Source organism: Sylvia atricapilla, chromosome 2 (assembly GCF_009819655.1).
Source record: "Sylvia atricapilla isolate bSylAtr1 chromosome 2, bSylAtr1.pri, whole genome shotgun sequence".
In the NCBI taxonomy this organism is placed as follows: domain Eukaryota; kingdom Metazoa; phylum Chordata; class Aves; order Passeriformes; family Sylviidae; genus Sylvia; species Sylvia atricapilla.
Window position 1 is genome coordinate 20,267,245 of NC_089141.1, and position 21,110 is coordinate 20,288,354.

The window sequence follows — 21,110 nt, forward strand, 5'->3', positions numbered from 1 at the left end:
GGCATTAACTTTCTGACATTTGACGACAAGGAGTATCCCCCAAATGGCCTTACTTTCAGCAGTTGTTTACAAATGCTTCAAGAATATGTCTTTCCTAAAGAAGAATTTTTTTTCAAGAGCCACAAGCCTACAAGTTACATTCAATGAACATGAAGATTATATGCCCTTTAATCAATTTCAGCTCTTTCTCCAGCTGGAAGACAGAGGTCATCTGCTTTAAAAAATGCATCCTATGCTGAAAAGCCAAAGAAGGTCCTAGTAAGCTGTCTACAGCAATTTTGGCAACTGCTCTGAGTACAGATCCCAGATTGCCAGGCTGCCAGGGAACTGGAGGTCCTGGAGCTCCTCTACAGATGGGAAGTTCTCTTGTGTGGCCATGTCATGTGTTCTGTGATTGAGTCCAGGCTCCAGGCTATGAGCCCGTAGATTCACAGACACATCGCTGCTGCTGTGTTCCCACTGTGATGCACCGAAGGGCACTGTTGGGGGTTAGGTTTGTCCCTTTTTCACTCTAAAGAATTTTTTACCCATAGGTTACCAAGGAGACCAAGTGCTGGATACTTAAGAGTACTTAACTCAAAGAGGTAGCCCAAACGCTGCTGGGGATAGTCTGATTTTTATTTTTTTTTTTTAATCTCTTTAGGGAGGGGTTAACTGCCTTCTCTGATAAGAAGCCAGCTGTTAAAAACCGGGTGGGTCACTGTTGCTTATCTCTGCTCAGATGGGTCAGTGTTGCGTATCTCTGTTCATTCTTCCACTACCTCTATCGGGGATATCGTCTGTTAATGGGCCATTAAAGCTCACCAGTGACATGACACATTACATCATTCCATTGGGAGATGCTCCACCCAGGGAGGAGGAGCCAAACCATTTCCACCTAGATAAAAAGGAGCCACAAGTGTCACCAGACATCCAGTGTTCCCGTGGGACTCCCAAAGGAAGACTGGACCCATCTCTGGACCCTTTTCTCCACAGGACCATCTCTGTTTCCAACAGGATCACATCTGCCACTCCAGGAGGGCTTACTTTGGACTGTTTCCAACACCCTGACCAAGAGGGTGTCAGGTTGTATTTCTGACTCTGTCATGGTTTTCTAGGATTTCTTGTTTGTTTGTTTGCTTATTCTTCTGTACTACAACATTTGTATTTTTTTATATCCCTAGTAAAGAACTGCTCTACCTATTCCCAAAATCTTTGCCTGACAGCCTTTTAATTGCAAATTTTTAATAATTTGGAAAAGGGGAGGAGAGGGGGCTTACATTTCAAGGGAAATTCCAGTCTTCCCTGGCAGATACCTGTCTATCTAAGACGAGACAGCCACAAGCCATCCTGGGGCTGAGGAGCCACGAGCTTGGCACAGCTGGAGCACAGTTCTTCCAGGCCTGCACCAGCTCATGCAATGCAGGAACATGCAGCAGCAGAGAGCTCAAGGCAACTTGTGCCTGTTCCTGAAGAAAGATATGTCCAAAATAACTTGACCAGATTTCCAATGTCAGATCATATGTGTTTCTCCTAAAATGTCTCTGGAAGAAGTAATGCAGAGTGAACTGTAAGGTTGTATTTGAAGGGTGATATAATTTTAAAAAAAAATCAACCCCCCTTTAACAGTTGAATACCTTGTAAAAATGGAAAAAGCTGGGAGGGGAATTGAGTTGTCTAGAACTGCATGTTTCCACAACATCTATTCTGAGTTCACCGCTTGGATTAGTATCACTGCTACTGGTTATCTCTGAGAAACCTGCATAGGATCACATCATTTTCAATATGTCTTGTGTGGCAGGTTGAGTCAGGAAAACAAACAAGTACTTTAAACCCCATAACTCTTGGAAAATGTAATTGTTGCCTGGACAGTGTCACCATGACAGAGAACAGCCAACAGCTCCAGACAGACCTTTTGGCGTTTAAACTGCTCGTTGTTTGGAGAAGGGAAACAGTTATAAACAGTCTGTGCAGACTTGGGGCTGCTCTGTGACGTGTTTGCTTTTCAGAGTATGGAGTCAAGCTTTCATTTCCTGGCAAAGAGAAAAATCGGAGCTCTAATGGGACCGCTTAATAACACTGTCTCTGCATCTGTGATAGATTTGTTTCCTTTATGGTACAAATCAGCACGTAGTTTATTTTACTGTGGTAGAATTCCCTAGACAGGTAAAGAGAGCTTTTCTGTCTCCTGTGAGGAATGTTAATTATTTTCAGTATGTTAGAAATGTGCAGAATCCATGACAATTCTTGGCATGATGAAGAAGGAAATTAAGTACTTGTAAAAAAATTTACAAAGCAAGTGCAAATCTATGAGACTTGAAAAGATTAGTAAATGTATTTTCAATATGAGCTTACTGCAGCAGTAAACAGGGAATTAAAGGTGAGAAGATGAGCTGTAAAAGAGAACTACTGGGTTCAAAGAGTAGGGATATAAATAGTAACAAATAAAGTCCTTCTGCATGTATTTGATTTCAGTCATTCTATTAAGCAAAGAGAAAGGAAAGTGTTGGTTTCAGTCAGCATGGTCGTGTTATAAATTAGTTTTCAAATAAATACTAGCAGTTTTCCAAAAACACAGGGATATTCTAGGTGTAAAAATCAGGGCAAATTCTAACAAATCAGTTGCATGGCTCATACACATAAGAAAAACCTATCTTTATTCATTACAGGGTCATGTCACTTCAGGAGGAATGTAGTCCTGAAGCAAAAGAAACAAGAGAAACCATGTATAAGGATCAGCTATTTTACTACTTTTATATTTACCAGAGAGGACTGTATGGAGACAACTGGAAGAGGAAGAAATCAAATACCCAAGGTGAGAGCTAATTTGAAACAGAATTTCATCACACCTCAATATTGTCAGTTTTCCTAAAAATGCATTTCTGCCCACGTCTGGTTTCATCCTTCAGGATACATAGCACATTAAAGTCAAGACTGCTGAGAAATTCTACAGCATAGAATTTCTTTGAATGTGGATTTTCATGTGTAATGTATGACCCACAAAAGACCACCAATCATTGAATAATTTCCTGGTCTCTTGCTTTTCCACATAGTCATATACTAAAAGAAGCCTTTGCACGAAAATAAGCCTCTTCAACCAAAAAATAGGAGTCAGCAGCATGTTGATTGCTATTTCTCCACAGTTACTTTATTTACAATGAGTTCCTGGATAGTTTGGGGCAGAAAATGCAATAAATGATACACTACACACACACATTTTTGTTATGCCTTACATGCGTATACAATGTGAGGTCTTACTCATAGTAGCCCAGAACTACATTGCAGTTTGTTTGGAAAACATTCTGTCAAATGCATCTTGACCAGTGCGAGATACAGACCAGAAGTGTGATGTGTGAACAAGGTATTGTGACAATAACTTGTAAACACCAGTGAAAATTAGGTTGTGAGTGAGATCCCTGAGCTTAGGGGATAGGAAATTTGGGTTCTGTATGCTGAAATTTAACAATTCACAATTCAGACAAGTCACATCTGTGACTTCAGAGTAAAAGTGAGTCCAAAGCATGGGGTTTCACACTACCCTGGTGGAGTTCATGTTGGTTATATGTTACCATAACAACCAGAGTACTAGTACATTGTACTAGGCAGGGAAGGAGGGTAAACCAGAAAAGAAACCATTCCTAGAAGATGATAGAAAACAGACCACTGTTTTGGAGAAGGCACTTTATCTGCACAGTGTGGGTCCTCCAGTAAAAACGTACTCCAGTGTGGAACCCCAGGATAACTCTGATGGAAAGGGACTTCAAAAAGCCTCTGCTACAGCCCTCAGCTCCAAACAAGGTCAGACCAGCCTTCCCACCTTTTATTTGGTTCAGTCTTGAAAGCCTCCAAGGAGCCTCAACCGGCAAACTGTCCTCATAGAAGAAGCAGTTTTCTTTACATCCCACTGAGCTGGCAGTCCTGCCCTCAAGCGTGTCAGCTGCACCCCCCAGTTTGGTGTCATATGCAAACTTGGCCAGTGTGTGCTCTGTTGCCTCCTCAAGGTCATTGATAGAGATATTAAGCAGGACAGGCACCCAGGCAGTTTCTCACTCTTTAACCACTGCCCTCTGAACCTGTTATGCCACCATATTTTAACCCATCTAGTTGTCTGTCCCTCCAGATCCTAACATCCTAATTTGGATAACTGTGTGTGGCAAGAGCTTATCTACATACACCTTGTTAATCTAAAGGCAGATTTTTTTTTTTTTAATGAACCCATAATCACAAACTATTCACCAGAAGCTTTTCACAAGCCAGGTGACACAGCTTCCCACCAGTTTTACAGCTCTCCCCTCCCAGAAGGATGGGAGTACATAGGATTTCTACCCTGCTTAGAGGGAAAAATGCTTCACCTGCTTTTGAAATGCTGCCTTTTCTGCATGGAACTGCAGAGGAAATAGATAAGACTGTCTTTTCCGAACAAGAAATGGAGACTTTTCACTGTTGGAAATAGAAGGGCAGTAAAGGAGTCTCTGTGCAGCTGAGATGAAAACTAAAGACTTCAGTAACCCCAAACACTTACATTAGGAATTGCTTTACTCTGAATAATGCCAATTTGTAAAGCTGTTCCCAGTTGTCAAGACAACATCTGAGGGAAGCAGAACTGTCAACAATAACAAAAAAAAGTCAGATATTTCTGTTCTCTCTCTGAAAATGTATGCAATGTTAGAGTACAAGAGATTGGAAGAACTGCTTAACAGTCTGAGTAAGTTTGCCTCAGAGGGAAGAGCCTGGGCAGGTATGCAAATAAACAGGTATGTAAATAAATATAGGGAACATCCATAGGCAATATCTGCTGAAAAGGAGGTAGAAGAGTGTTCAAAAGAATGTTCAAAGACTTTGTTACAGAGTTCCTGTAATTTAAAGGCATTAAATAATAATAAAAACATTTCTTTTCCTCCTGGCTGCAAGGAGACTGAAGGATTAAAAAACAAGGCAGTACTGTTGTTTTTGGCCAATAGCCAGCCAGCCAAGTAAGACCAACAGGCACATAAACAGTTTGTATGCATCCCAGTGGGAAACTTCCTTCAAAGATGAGGTCTGGAAAAAAGATTCAAGCACAGGTTTACTTTTTTCTTTTTACTTTTTTCTCCCTCTACTTTTTTTTTTTTTTTTTAATGCAGGCAGGTTATCCTTTGTATCACTGAAAATAGCTAAATTTAAGCTGAATGTAACATCAAATTATAATGGACCATAAATTTATGAGTTCACTTGTACTTGAGCAGAATGGTCAGGAGCAATATGAGCTGCCTCTTTAGAAAAACCACACCTGTTGTGTGTTCTAGAGAAACTGGCAAGCTTGGGATGCATAGCTCATTTTTCCACAGTCTCCATTAAGTTGCCAGCACCAGTCACAGAATCACAGAATGTGTAGGTTGGAAGAGACCTTCAAGATCATCGAGTCCAACCCAGCCCTAACACCTCAACTAAATCATGGCATTGACTGCCACATCCAGTCTCTTTTAAAACACATCCAGGGATGGTGACTCCACACCTCCCTGGGCAGACTATTCCAGTATTTAATCACTCCTTCAGTAAAAAACTTCTTCCTAATATCCAACCTATATTTCCCTTGATGCAGCCTGAGACTGTGTCCTCTCGTTCTGTCAGCCGCTGCCTGGAGAAAGAGACCAACCCCCAGCTGGCTACAGCCACCTTCAGGGACTTGTAGAGAGTGATAAGGTCACCTCTGAGTCTCCTTTTCTCCAGGCTGAACACCCCCAGCTCCCTCAGTCGTTCCTCACAGGGTTTGTGTTCCAAGCCCCTCACCAGGCTCGGTGCCTCCTCTGGATGTCCTCAAGCATCTCAACATCCTCCCTGAACTGAGGGGCCAGAGCTGGACACAGCACTCGAGGTGTGGCCTCACCAGTGCCCAGTACAGGGGAAGAATGACCTCCCTGCTCCTGCTGGACACACCATTCCTGACCCAGGCCAGGATGCCATTGGCCTTCCTGGCCACCAGGGCACACTGCTGGCTCATGTTCAGCTGCTGTCACCAGTGCTCACAGTCCCTTTCCTCCTGGGCACTGTCCAGCCACACCATCCCCAGCCTATAACGCTGCAGGGGGGTTATTGTGGCCAAAGTGCAGGGCTCTGCACTTGGACTGATTAAACTTCATCTTGTTGGACTCTGCCCATCCATCCAGCTGCTTCAAGTCTCTCTGCAGAGTCCTTCTACCTTCCAGCAGATTGACACATGCTCCCGGCTTAGTGTCACCTGCAAATTCACTAAAGAAAATAATATAATTTACTCAATACTCTCCCTCATCCATGTCATCAATGAAAATATTGAACAGGACGGTCCCAGCACAGACCCCTGAGGGACACCACTGGTGACTGTCCCCAGCTGGATGCAGCACTGTTCACCACCACTCTCTGGGCCCGGCCATCCAGCCAGTTCCTAGCCCAGCCAAGAGTGCTCCTGTCCAAGCCATGGGCTCCCAGCTTTTCCAGGAGTGTGCTGTGGGAGACAGTGTTAAAGGCCTTGCTGAAGTCCACATAGACAACATCCACAGCCCTTCCTGCACCCACCAGGTGGGTCACCTGGACATAAAAGGAGATCAGGTTGGTCAAACATGACCTACCTCTTCTAAACCCGTGCTGGCTGGGCCTGAGGCCCTGGCCATCCTGGAGGTGCTCTGTGATGACACTCAGGATGATCTGTTCCATAATCTTGCTGGGCACTGAGGTCAGGCTGACTGGTCTATAATTAGTGGGATCCTCCTTTCCACCCTTTTTATGGATGGGTGTCACATTGGCCAGTTTCCAATCATCCAGAACCTCACCAGGGAACCAGGACTGTTGGTAAATGATGGAGAGCGGTTTCACAAACTCAGCTGCCAGCTCCCTCATCACCCTGGGATGGATCCCATCTGGGCCCACAGATTTATAAACATCCAAGCACCTCAGCAGTTCTCTGACTGCCTCCTCCTGGCTAGAGGAGCCTCCTGACTGCTCCCTGATACCATCTACTAACCCACAAGGATAGCTGTCCTGAGGACAAGCCATCTTCCCACTAAAGACTGAGGCAAAGAAGCACTTCTGCCTTTTCCTCATCTGTAGTTACTAAGTTCCCTCCCTTCTCTGACAGAGAACAAAGGTTGGTCTTACTTTTCCTTTTACCATTAATATATTTGTAGAAACATTTTTTTATTATCCTTTACAGAAGTCACCATTTTAAGTTCAAACTGAGCTTTGGCCTCCCTAATTTTTTTCCTACATTCTCTAGCATCCCCCTTAAATACTTCCTGAGGGAACCTGACCCTCCTTCCTAAAGTGACACATCCTCTTTTTATTCCTAAGTTCCTCCAAAACCTCCTTTCCCATCCAGGCTGGACATTTACCTTGACGACTCATCTTTCAGCACACAGGGACAGTCTGTTCCTGTGCCCTTAAAATCTCTGTTTTGGAGTACACCCAGCTTTCCTGAACTCCTTTGTTTTTAAGGGCTGCTTCCCAAGGAACTCTTTGAATAAGTCTCTCAAATAGGCTGAAGTTTGCCCTCTGGAAATCCAATGTAAGAGTCTTATTGGTGTTCTCCCTGATTTTACCAAATATCAAGAACTCTATAATTTCATCATCATTGTGCCCCAAGCAGCCTCCAACCACCACATCTCCCACCAGCCCATCTTGGTTTGCGAACAACAGATCTAACATAGCCCCTCCCCTGGTGGGCTCACCCACCAGCTGTGACAAAAAGTTGTCATCCATACACTCTAGAAATTTCCTGCACTGCCTCTTTTCTGCTGCGTTAAATTCCCAGCAGATGTCTGGCAGGTTGAAGTCGCCTACAAGAACAAGGGCTGATGATCCTGAAACATTCTCCAGCTGCTTGTAGAATAAGTTGACCACCTCTTCCTCCTGGTTGGGTGGATGATAACAGACTTCCAGGAGGATGTCAGCCTTGTTGCCTTTTCCCTTAATCCTTACCCACAGGCACTCAACTCCATCTTCAGTAGTTTCAATACCCATGGTGTCAAAAGCCTTTTTAGTATAAAGGGCCACTCCTCCACCTCTTCTCCCTCTCCTGTCTCTTCTGAAGAGCTTGTAGCCATCGAATGCATTGCTCTGGCTGTGTGAGTCATCCCACCACGTTTCCATGATGGTGGCTACATCACAGCTTTGCTGCTGCACTGTGACCTCCAGCTCTTCCTGTTTGTTACCCATGCTACATGCATTGTATACATCAGCTGTATACCTTGGCTGGGCTACTGATTTCACCCCTGACTCAGGCTTACCACCCTTGGGCCTGCTTCCAGGCAGCCCAGCTGCATCCCCTTGCCCCTTCAAGCCTAATTTAAAGCCCCCTCAATGAGGTCTGCCAGTTCATGAGCTAAGAACCTTCTACTCTTAACAGAGAGATGTATCCCATCTGGTTCCAACACAGCAGATGCCATAAAAGTTGCCTCCTGATCAAAAGTTGCCTCATGACAAAATCCAAAATTTTGTCCATGACACCAACCCTTAAGCCACTTGTTAATGATGTGAGTTCTCCTCTTTCTTTCATCATTCTTCTGTGCCACCAAAGGGACTGAGCAGTAAACTACCTGGGTCCCTGTCTTATCAACCACTTGACCCTAAATTCCTTTTTAATCACCTTGATACTCCTCTTTTTGTTCTCATTACTGCCAGCCTGGTGTATCAGCAGTGGGTAATAATCAGAGGGCTGAATGAGCCAAGAAAATCTTTCCTTGATATTTTGTACCTAGGCTGTAGGGAGGCAGCTCTAGGGAGACTTCCCTGTGGGATGAATCCAGGTGGCATATGGGGCCCTCTGTTCCCCTCAGAAGGGGGTCACCTACTATGATTACCCTTCTTTTCTTCTTGATGTTAGAGGTGGACATCTATCTTACAGAGGAATCAAAACTGGGAGGCTCACTGAGCAGACAATTTCCCTCTAAATGATCTGGCTGGCTCTCTAGATCCAGGGCCTAGCTAGGGGATGGGGGTCACAGAGGGTTTTTAGTATCACCTCCCTGAGCAGGGACCCATTTCAAATTCACAGTTATGATACTCTACTGAGACCACCCTTTTCTTTTGGGTTTATAATCAGTAGCTCATTTTGACTTCAATCTTTAAACAGTTTTGGAAGTGAGATATTAATTTTAAAGAATTAAGGACTTTAGTTAAAGTAGATGTGGACTTGCTGACGTAGACTTCCCTTTACATTTTGAAGAATAAAGGACTTTAGTTAAACTAGACATTGCTGACGTAGACTCCCCTTTTACATTGAAACTTCCTTTTTTTTAACATAAGCCGGATTTAAGGAACCGATAAATCAGGAGACCTGTCAACTTAATCAATAGACTCCAAGAACACAGTGTGATCATAAATCAGATAGTCTTGAGAAAACAGGATCCAGGTGTCACCAACACTAAAAGGTTAAAAAGGCAAAGCGAGGAAGACGCATCTTACTTCATCATTTTGAGACCCCACCCCCTAAAAAGGACCACGGACCCATTTCAAAGAACAAACTACGCATGCTTAATTGCTTTTTGGCTAATTACCATACGAAGCGGGGAATGGGATGGACCAGAGTCATGAATATGCATTTGTGTTTTGGGTATTCAACACTTTTGTACATAAAAAGACCCTGTGATCATCTGTAAATTGCGCGTGTGTATTTGGGAGCTATCCCTCACGCTGCCCGGCGTCGTAATAAACATACACTTTCTAACTTCAAACTGTTAGAGAGTCTTTGTCCGTCATAGATGGATATTGGTATTAGATCAATATCCATATTTTTTTAACAAATCAGAAGAGGAAGCATAGTTGTATGCACTGCTAACATTTTCTGAGGTAAGTGGTCTAAGTTCACTCTTGTAATTCATTGTGGCACAAATGTGTAGCACAGGGATCCTCCTACTCCAGTAAATCTGCTGGATTTATGTTGGGAAAATATCATTCCACTTTGGAGACTTCTGTTGTGGTTTCCAGCACAGCTAGGCTGATGCTGATCCCCAGACCTGTCCATTGAGGGCCAGCTACTGCCTTGTGCTGTTCCATGTATCTGCGGCCTTATTTTCTTCCCTTACCCTTGGATTCTTAAGAATCCTGTAACAGACAGGATTCTTAAGAATCCTGTAACATGCTTAGCTCCATGAAACACAGATAACTCTTTTTCAAACAAGGTTTCTGACGGGTCAAGCAGCCAAAGACATTTACAGGGACTTGCTGGGGAAAAGAGGCTGGCAGGTTTGGTGCGTGACTGAACTCACCAGCAGGAGTACGGGCACCTCCGGCTATAGCGGCAGCAGTAAAATTGCCATTCACGGTCCAGCACAGATGGAAAGTACTGACTCTGGAAACCAGCCACCAGCCCATTGTTTGAGCAGGTCTGATACCTAATAACGAGGGGAAAGGAGAGAACACACAAGGTAAACACGGTATTAGATTCCTGGATAGTTTCAAGCATTTCTCAAAAGAGCATTAACATTTTTGATATAGAGTGCAAGTTAAGGGTTTGACTTTGTGCTGAGAAGCACTGTTTGCACTTGCTGTGTATAGAGTAACTATTTTCTGTAAGAAAGCAGCAGTTGTTAACCAATGTGATAAAGTGTTGCACTCAAAACTATTCAATCAGGCTGAAGTATTCAATCATTCTAGTATGCTAACCAGGAAAGAAGATTGTTCAGGTGTTGGTATTCTCAACTGTTTACAAATCATGAGACCGACTTCAAAATAGCCCATTAATACTTTTGTCTATGACTGTTGGTGTTAGAGGATTTGGGCATTATTGAACCAGCCTTTTCAACTACTTCTCCACTGCAAAAAAACCCCAAACAAACAAACAAAACCAAAAAAACCAAACCAAACTAAAAAAAACACACGGAAAAAAAACAAACAAACAAAAAAAAAAAAAAAAAAAAAAAAAAAAAAAAAAAAAAAAAAAAAAAACACACCAAAACCAAAAAACAAAAGGAAAGAAAGAAATAAACAAATGAAAACCAACCCCCCCCCAAACAAACAACCCCCAAACCAACAACAACAACAACAAGAAAACCCACACTTGAGAAGCTATTTTATAAAATAAATTCATTAACCTCTTTAATTGTTTTCTTTCACAACTGTTTCTAGGAGAAAGGGTTCCTAACTAAAAACGTTTTGGCTTATTATAAAATCATTATTTGATAATGAGAAAAACTGCTATTAAAATGTTATGCAATTTTAAGACTCACATAAATTTTATGACTGGATTTCTAAAAGAAAAATCTGCTTTCTCATGCGTTCTGTGTAGTTCTATCATACATAAGAATCACAGCCTTGAGGTAGAGTAGACATGGTTTCAAGGCATGCATGCCTCTGTTTTCACACCCTACAGCACCTTAACACTGATACCCAAAGTAATTCAAGTGGTAGTCAGTTTGAATAGCTTGCTTCTTGGAGACTAAGGACAAGGAGCTCAGCTATTGAGTGCTCATGCTCTCAAGCAGCTGGTTGTTTCCCTATGGTGAAAGTTACAGGAATGCCGTTTCTTCCATCCTTTTTCCTTTACTTTCTTTTCCTTTCATCAGGGAAAATTTGCAGCAAACTTTCTCTGTGATTTCATAAAATCAATTACAATGATATATCCGAAAGACACTTTCAGAAGTAACTGTATGATTAACAAATACCAAAAATCTCCCTTAGTTTTATTCCATGGCCTCATGATTAATTTTAACGACCTGAAGTTCCCAGAAGGGAAAACACATCATCTAGAGCAGTTTGGAGTTTGGAAAGTCATTCCCTTGTCCTCAGGGGTGTTAGTGCTTGCAAAGACAGCGTGAGGCTGAAGTGTTTGTGTGCAAAAGCTGAAAAACTGATCAATTTTGACTAATTCAGTGATGAATTTCCCTGCCTAGTTTTTGGCGTCCACTTTTGAACCCAAGGCTCTCTTCTTTGTCTCTTCCCCTGCTTTCTGTTGTTCAGACAAGAATATTTACATTTGTTTGTGTCCCTGTATCTCCCACGCTGATGGAGCCACTCGTACTTGTGTTTTGTGAGACTCTTTCAAGGTCCTTCAGCGTTCAGTCCTGATGGGGACTCTGAGTTGCCATGGTATCACACCAAGCGTGGCAGTCTGGCTTTCATTCAGAGGATTTCAGCAGGACTTTGATAGGAAGTTGTTCTGATTTTTGGCACATAGGCCATAGGAACGTATGGCTAAGACTCTGTGTAAACATATTGGATAGCTGCAGATGATTGGTGTTATCCTGATGGCAGAATGATTGATACACAGCAATATAGGGATTTGTTGTACCTGTTGCAATATGAGCATTGTTATAAATGGTAAGAAGCCAATTCAAAATAACAGAATTTATTTAGCAAATTTTAAAAAACCAATTAAAAAGCCGCAATAAATTCAGACATCGATCGAATGCTGGGTGGGCAGAGTGACAGTAACAACGGTACTATCCAACCTCAGCCACACACACTAGGTCCAGTGTAGGGTTTTTTATATGGCTTATTTGTCCTGAGGCTAAGTCCATTGAAAGTCCAAATATTCATGTATCTCTTTATTTCCAAGAGAGGACTTGAAAGGGGTTCCCGTAAGTATGAAAAGGCGTTGATAGTCTTCCCGGGTCTTATCTTTGGGGTGCTGATTTGATCATCTCGAATCCCCTATCGAGATTTATATCAGATGTTGAGCAGCTGTGAACTGGAGGCCCATCCCTGATGAATGGGCTATCTCCAGTCGGGCTATGTTATTTCTGCTGCAAATGTTGTGGTTTCGCAGCTTGCACCACAGGTCTTGGAATCTCAGAGATGCCCTGGAGTAGCTTTTTAATAGACCAAATCTTTGATACACGAATTTATCCATTACATTTACCACAAGCATTAAACTGTAAAATAGCAACAAACTTTCCATCTCTCACCTTTCTGAGTTACCTGCATTTGCACTGCTCAAATCCTCATGTCCCTGGGAGATTTTTCTCTCTCTTTTGCATAGGTGCAAAGTTAGGAGCACTTTGTTTCTCCATTTCCTTTGCACTTCCTCTCAGAAGCTCAAAACTGCCCTGCAATTTCCCATCCCCACTGACCAGCACCTGATATTCCTGCTCATACTTGTCTTTGTGGGAAGTTCTTCCTTCTTTTCCTTTCCCACCTGCTCACATTCAGTCTGGAAAGTCCTGTCCTCTTCCCCACTGCTTTTGTCTACAACAGTTTTTATTTTCTTGTCACATTATTTTCTACTAATATAGTCCAGTTGTGATGGAAAGATTAATTTTGAAAGACATGCCGCTCATGGACACTTCTCTCTGTAGTGAATTGAGAAACAACCCTAGCTAGCATAACACTTGTTTACGTGCACTCATATTTGGGTATCAGATTTTAGGATGGTGTGGTTATTTGTGATTCTGACTCTATCTTTTCACTGTAAGTTTGATTAAAAAATACAATTGGTATTGTCTTAAAAATAAGTTTCTTAGATGGAAAGTATTTCTGGACATAAGTAATGTTTTAACATAATTCCAAGAAAATTTGAAATATGCATCAAAGCTCATGTTCACTTGTCTCTCCTAGCTTCTATCTCATACACAAGATCCTGTAATCTGTTATTCAAGATCAGTATTAGGTTCAGCAAAAGTAAGATAATAGTGATGTTGAAGTACTTTTCTTTGGCTTTGAGATAATGTAAGATTTTTTTTTTTTGCCTTAATATTTCTAGTTTTCAAGTAAAATCCAGATACTCCTTCAAAAATGAAGAAATGCTCTCAGAACTTTGAGTGGTTATTTGTGAGCTCATATAAAATACTTCTTTCTCCTTCCTTTTCCCAGCTGGCCACTTTCCTACGAGCAGAAAATGATTCTTTAAGGGAAACAAACAACCCCTCCCCAAAGCACCTTTTCAGTCAGTTGCTCTATGCACTAATCTGAAAACAACACTTAATATTTTGGAATGTTTTCCTCCTTTGTTGAATTCACTACTCTTTTCTTAGCAAATCCTGAAGCAAATAGGTGAATGAAAACTAGTGATTCAGGAGCTTTGATTTATAGCCAAGCCAAAACAATGCTCTTTTTTTTTCACAAGACCCACTCTTTAGCACTTTTACTATAAAGGGTAGTTCAGCATTCAGAGTTAATGTATCTGGGTTCTCCTCACTACTGAAATCTTGACATTGCTAAGAAGAGCGGAAAATGCCTCTTACAAGGTGAATGCAGAAGAACGTGAGAAACTGGCTGGGACTGTGTGGGATTAAACTTGGCAGTGGATAGGTTTTCTTCTTCTAGTTGGCTCAAGTTGCAAAGTGTGAAGAAGCCTTTTGGATCTGCTACTGGCAGAAGAGGAGGTGAGCTGTGTGGTAGTGGGGGAGTGAGAAGATTGGTCGTGAAGATCAGCGGCTCTTGGATGGGAAGTTGCCCTTGCCTTGGGTACAGGTGTGGGAAATGACCACAGTGTTCCATAGAAAGCCTTATTCTGGGAGGAGTTCTGTGTAGTAACAGAGACGTGGCATTGGAGACTTTCCTGGCCTACTGTGATTCCTGTGGAAAGCCTCTCCTCTGCCAAATCTTCTTCTGAACTGGTTAATGACTGTTGTACAGCTGAGTTCTGCCATGGTAAGCAATCAAGGCATGCATCCATGTTAAAGATTTAGCTCAGTTCAGAACTGCTTTTGTTCCTCAATGGTGAGCTTTTATCTGTGAGACCAAAAAGAGCTCGTGTGAAACAAACTCACCCAAAATGCATATGCGAATTTTGGATCTGTGCATGACCTGTTTCACCTGTTAGATCTCTTAAATTGTGCCACATTATTTACAAACATCAGTAACAACCTCAGCAGCCAAGCATGTTCCTCATTGGCTCAACAGTTGTCTGCCAAACAATAGAAATATTGCTTACAACAATAGAATTTTTTGAGCAATGGAATCAGTTTTGGTGACACTTTGTACTTATACTTGCATCTTAATTTTGCTTTTAGCTAAGCAAAGCCCCAGAGTGTTTTGCCCCATGTAATTCTGGTGCTGTGTGGTAAACTTCCCTCTGAGGCCCCCTGTTCCTCAGGTACATCAGCATCATCTTATCTGGAGGATGAGAACTCAAACAGGAAGCCTGCTCACTACAAATCTGCCCAGGGAAGCCTGAATTTCTGCTGCACTGACTGGGATGGTGTTTTCTGAAGCTGTCTGGAAACATGCAGAGGCTGACTCATAGCTCACTCAGCCCCTGGGTCATGCTGCATTGAGGGTGGTTTGTTCCTAAGAACAGGGTAACCTGAGAGTGTCATCCCATTGTCATTCCTGCGGGGGGGAGGCCCTATACTGCTCTCCTGAGTTATCTTTGTGGAGTGTCCTCTCTCTGTGTAATTGGATTAATTGCATGATGAGAGCTAATTCAAAGGTCAGTCTGTTACAGGTGAATGGGGAAACATAAGAGGCTGAGGGCAGGCTCGGGACACTTGCAACTCTGGCACCCACACAGAGGGAACAACTTTTATGTGTTTGATTAGGCCATGTCAGTCTCCAAAATTCTACAAAAGGAGTCTTCCCTATCTGTTATGGGGTGCTGAGATACGTTGTTATGACTTCCACATGCTAAAGGCAACTTCAGTAACATCTTCAGCAATATTTTCTTTCATTCAGTATGACCTGCTTTTTTCTCCCTGGCCAGGGGAAGGCAAGACCCTTTTCACCCTGGTGATTTCTTCCTGACAGTAGCTGATGACGCCTCCTTTTCTACAGAAAGATTCCTCTTCTCCTCAGATGCTCCCACTGGACTCAGTCCACTGCAGCTGTGCTAAATGGACTTGCAGCACTAGTTCTTTAACATAAACTTAGGACTCTGAAGAAAATTAACTTGTTTCTGTAGATAGTACAAGTGGGAACACTTTCAAAGAGCAGCTGGATTGTTGGATTTGGGTAATACAGCCGCAGATTTGAAATTTGGGATTGGTCAGAGATTGGAAACAAAAGTAGTTCCTAGTGCTGTACCAAGGTGTGTTGCCAGAGCCTAAACAGGAGGATCCTTTGCTCAGTAGTCTGTCTTTGCACCTAGTTTGTGGGCAAAGGAGAAAGAAAATGGGAGTAGGGAGGGAGAATCTAGATATCTGTTTTTTCCAAGTCCCATCTAAACACTTTCTCAGAATTGTAAACAAGGAAAAGAGTCAATAAACATGGAGTTTATTTATTTATTCCAGCTGTTGGCTGGAAATGCTTCTCCTTTTTGCTTTACAGCTAACAGGGAGTATATTGAGAATATAGCATCGTTTCATCTATATCATGTGATGTAAACCAAACATATTTTCCTGGAGGGAAGAGTTGCTTGTCTCCACTTGCAAGATTTTGCTCCTTTGTTTGTGTGAATGCTGTCTTTTTGTACGACAGTTTTCAGGCAAGAAAATAGTCTTTCTTAAAACCTTGTTCAGAGACTGGTCTCCAGAGACAACTCCGTGGTATTCAATAAAGCAGCAAAGAACAGTCTCACCCTCAATCACTCAGACCTTACGCAGTGAGATATTTAAACAAGGTCAAAATTTCTCCCGTACAAATGGGGATGAGAACATAAAAATTGTGCTCCCTGAAAAGACAGGATTCTTTGAGAAGCTGCAGCATAAAAATGAGTAGAAGGACTATGGAATCAAGACACACTCTGGAGACGTTTCCTTACTCCAGACATGAGTATTTCCAAATGATCCAGGGACTTACTCTTGTTCCCAGTTGCTCTCTCTGTTGAATATCATCTTGGTCAGCAGATAGTTAATCTTACCCTGAAGGAGTAAGGTCTTGAAACAGATTTGTACATGTACTTGATTTTAAACATATTCACAGATGAATGAGGCTGAGAAGGCATTCCTGACCATCTGATCTAATCTATTGCCACAATTTCCCCTTTGAGTCTTGTAACAGGTTCAAAAACTTCTCATGTCCTTTCAGCAAAACACAAATGCACTTAATATCTTCAGAAGTATGGACATATATGATTAACTTCAGTGCATTTATACAGTGAAGCATCATAGATATATTCTGAAATGCCACTTGGTAATTCTAGGTAGTGGTCAGAAGGGATTGGTCTTCATGAGTCTGCTTGTGAAAGAGATGGAGTGCCCCAGAGAGTTTTTAGAGCACCTGTTCTCTCCATTGACCCTGGAAGTATGTAAAGGTCATAAACTAAGCATTATTAGGCATGATGTGGATCCCCGTCATTGTACTCTTTCTGTTGAATAGTTTTTTCATATCTGGAAGATTCGAAGTTTTATGGTTTGGTTGTCTAAGTCTGTATAATCCCTAGTGTTAGTGAAGGAAGAAAACTTACCAGGAAGCCCTGCCAGTGGTTCCCTCTTGCTCCCAACTCTCCTATACCTATGGTCCCCCCATCCATTTCTGTCATTTTGCCCCAAATACTGAAGACCAAAGAAAATAATGATCTGGAGACTCTTCCTTCTCTCTTTTCTATTCCCTCTTCATTTTCTCTCTTAAGCTTTTCTTTATTTATTTTCTTTTCTAAAGAAACATCTCTTGAATTTGTCTCTACTAGGCAGCTGTGCAGCAGTCAGGAATGGTAATTTGAAAATCACCTTCTGAAATTTGAAATGCCATAAGCATAATTTGTCAAAGGTTATTTTTTTTTTTGTGTGTGTTTCTGCCAGACTAGATTTTCTGACTCGGGTTCTGGATGAGAAACTAAAGGGGATTCAGAGAAATGCTGTAAGTGTGATCAATGCTTGCTTAGGAGTGTCAGAGTATAAAACCTCCAGAGGAGAACTAGAAGAATGGAGACGTGTTAACCCTGAAATCAAAAGCATGGGTGAAGGTGTGTGTGGCTGAGGGAAAGGCATAGCTGCTACCTAGTATTAAGTAAAAGAGATTCTACAAAACGATGCAGCAAACTTGTTCTCATTGCTCAGTGAAGGTAGGGCAAAGAATAAAAAGCTTCAGCTGCAGCAGAGTAGCAGCCTTCAACACTGGCTCCCACAGCATCCTCCTGGAAAAGCTGGCAGCTCACAGCTTGGATAGGTGGTGGAGTTCACCATCCCTGGAACCATCTGGAAGTGTTTAAGGACAGACCAGATGTGGCACTCAGTTGACCTGGTGGTGTTCCATCATAGATTGGACTCAATGATTTCAAGTCTTTTCTGACCTAAATGGTTCTGCAAAATTTTAGCAAAAACTTGGCAGACTTGTAGTTACTGGTGGTAAAAGCAATTGAATATCCCTGGATGTGGAGTGCAAGGTGAGACAAAATACTCTGTGAGATAGAGCTGAAGAAGGAATATTTTAGTCCATCCTATAAGGATGGGAGGTGAACCAGCAAGTCCAGCAGAGTGCTGTGTCAACTGACATGAGAATGATTTATTGCTCACCAACAGATTGGTTTGTTGGGATATCAGCAGGGAAGAGAGCTGGCCAGACAGGAGCTATTGGTACGAATGGTGACTCATATTTGTGATCCCATTGATTATTGAGTGAATTTTTTAGAATTGGGGATGGGTCCAAATAGCCCTGAGGTGGGTGTGAGAGGGAAGAGAGGCACCTATGAGAAGTAAGAATGCCAAGACAGAAGGCAGGATTCTCCAAGATCCCCTGTCACGTTAATTTGAGATTACACTGGCCAACACTTTCACTCCACTCTGGGATGAGACTGTGGGGTTGTGGGAAGCAGTGTTGGCATGACCAATGGTGTGCTGGTGTACTGCAAGCCTCTCTCCATGAAGCACTGTAGATACAACTGTATCCTGATACAACTCATCCCTGGGGGTAGAAAACTGAAAACTGCAGAATCCAATCAGGCACAGCTAGCTAGGATTTATGGAAATGGCCCAAGTAACTAGGAGCACAAGTTAACCTTTGCAAAAGATACGTGCTCCCTAATAAGGAAGGAAGGAAGGAAGGAAGGAAGGAAGGAAGGAAGGAAGGAAGGAAGGAAGGAAGGAAGGAAGGAAGGAAGGAAGGAAGGAAGGAAGGAAGGAAGGAAGGAAGGAAGGAAGGAAGGAAGGAAGGGAGAGAGGGAGAGAGGGAAAGTAGATTATGCAGAGTGGGCAGGCAGATGTAAGGATGTTGGACTGGAAAGGTGAACTAGTGAAGAAATACTAAAATAACTCAAAAAACTAGTATAATAAAGGGAGAGAAACAAAGATAAGCAGTTAAAGAGGGGTTGAAAAAGAAATACATTTGGAGATAATATAAGGTTTGCTATAGGAAAAAAAGTATGCAACAAATAGGACAAAGTGAAAAATTTTTTAAAAAGGTGAAGGAAACAAGAATCAGATAATACACTGTGGATATATCATGCTAAGCATACAGAGCACGATGGTGAATAGTTACATAGCAGAAGAAACTGTTCTATATAGACTTATACAGTATCCTGTTTGTGAGAAGTGAACTTAAGCAATTGCTGCCAAGGATTTTTAGAAAGAGAATAATAAGTTTATTTTGAACAAAAGAAATGTCTAATTCAAAATTACTGTGCAATAAATAGAAATTGCATCAATATATAAGAAATGGAGAAATCATCCAGAATTATCACAATGTGTTCTTTCTTCCTCTTTTGCATCTCTCCCCCTTTTTTTTCAATTCTTATTCCAAAATTAAACATAGGGTCAACCGTTTTTTCCTTTAGCAATTGCATCAGCCATAGGCATGTGTCACATGGTAAATGAAAGAGTATGTACAATCCAGAACAAATTTTGAATCATTTAAAAAGCAGAAACTTTACATTTCATTGTTAACCTATTCCCATACAACAAAATTCAAAAAAATCACATTGCAATTTCTGGAATAAATCCATTTCAAGTATTTGAAAATACTCATTCCTGTATGCATTTCATTCTGTCCAAAGAATATTTCAATCCCAGAGCTGTCCAAAACTCTGTTTCCTATTTCATTAAAACAACAACAACAACAAAAATTAAATACTGGGTATTCTGCCCAAATATTTAATACTATACATATTTCCAGAAATTATTGTGGCCACATAATGTGATCAACTTTGCATCCAAGGCTGATGGAAGATGTAACATTCAAGCAAACTGAAGGTATTAGGGAATTAACATGATCTTCTGCTATCACAATGCAGATATATATGCCAGCATCATTGCTTGTTAATGTGGAATTTTGTCTCCTGTAATAACAGCACAACTAGAAAACAACATTTGTCTAAGCCAAAAAGCTTAGCAACAAAAACACAATGCAAAGAGCTAGTGCAATACAGAGATTATTTTTTCTAGTGATACGAGCATGAGGATGGAGTGAGGAGTTTTGCAATTTGTTTCCCAGTTTAGTCACTGATTCAATGTGACTTTTCAAGAGGGGCTTTATGCTCTCCTCATTCACAGGTGCTCGCCTCATTTTCCTTGTAATTGAAACAATAGTAAGACTGAACCACTCCACAGCTGAGGCTGTGAGTGACCAAAGGACACATTTGTAAAACACACTGACACCCTCCAGCAAAAGATTGCTACAGAGAAGACAAATGTGATGCTGATCAGCTCCCATGCATTGTGATTAATGAGTCCTAAGGCAGTGAAGCCTGTTGGTTATCATGACATTCATATGCATTTGCATTGCTCTGACCACAGTATCAAGGCCTGCATTCCCGGGGGTTATCAGGGCTGTGCCCTCCAGGGATGGTTGGGGTTATCCTACCATTCAGTTCCCGCCCTGTTGATCTCTTCCCACCAGCACTCTGTCGGCTCCCCCAGGCTCTGGGATGCTGGCATGCAGGCATAGTTCCACAGTCTGTCATTGCCCTCCTTCTTGCTGAAGACACTCCTGACGGCCACGATCACCTGCCCATGTGGGCACTGGAAGTTGAAACCTTGCCGGTACACATTGACCCATTCATCGTTATCTCCATAATTATAGGGGCCATAGTAATAGTCACTGTACTGGCCCCATGCCACAGTCACCAGAGGCAGGAACACACAGAGAAGGAAAATGTCCATCCTGAAGATGTTCCTGGCTTAGAAGTGCCCCTCTGGTTTGTTGGGCTGGCCCTTTTATATTGCCTCTAACATTTGGCTTCCAGATGTTATGTTTTCAGATCCAAGTGCAGTGTGTCATTGCTTAACAAACCTTCTCTGAGCTACAGAGACATCCAATTACTTTTAAGGTGGAATTCTGCAAATACAGTAAGGCTGCAGTCCCTAAGAGCAGGGTCTTCCCACCACCACAAACCATCTGTGATCATTTACGGCAGAGCTACTGTACACAGCAAG

At 42.0% G+C, this 21,110-nt stretch overlaps 1 protein-coding gene across 1 annotated transcript in view; it reads right to left on the reverse strand.

The window, feature by feature from the left end:
- The window catches only part of DPT (dermatopontin), a 32,475-nt gene extending 11,613 nt beyond the window's left edge, over positions 1–20,862 (reverse strand). The window contains exons 1-2 of the mRNA XM_066340962.1: positions 20,539–20,862; positions 10,197–10,322 (exon numbers count right to left, since the gene is read on the reverse strand). Of these exons, the coding sequence (XP_066197059.1) occupies positions 10,197–10,322; positions 20,539–20,837 (425 nt within the window). The 5' untranslated portion in view covers positions 20,838–20,862. The remainder of the gene's footprint in view (positions 1–10,196; positions 10,323–20,538) is intronic.
- Positions 20,863–21,110: the final 248 nt, after the last annotated feature.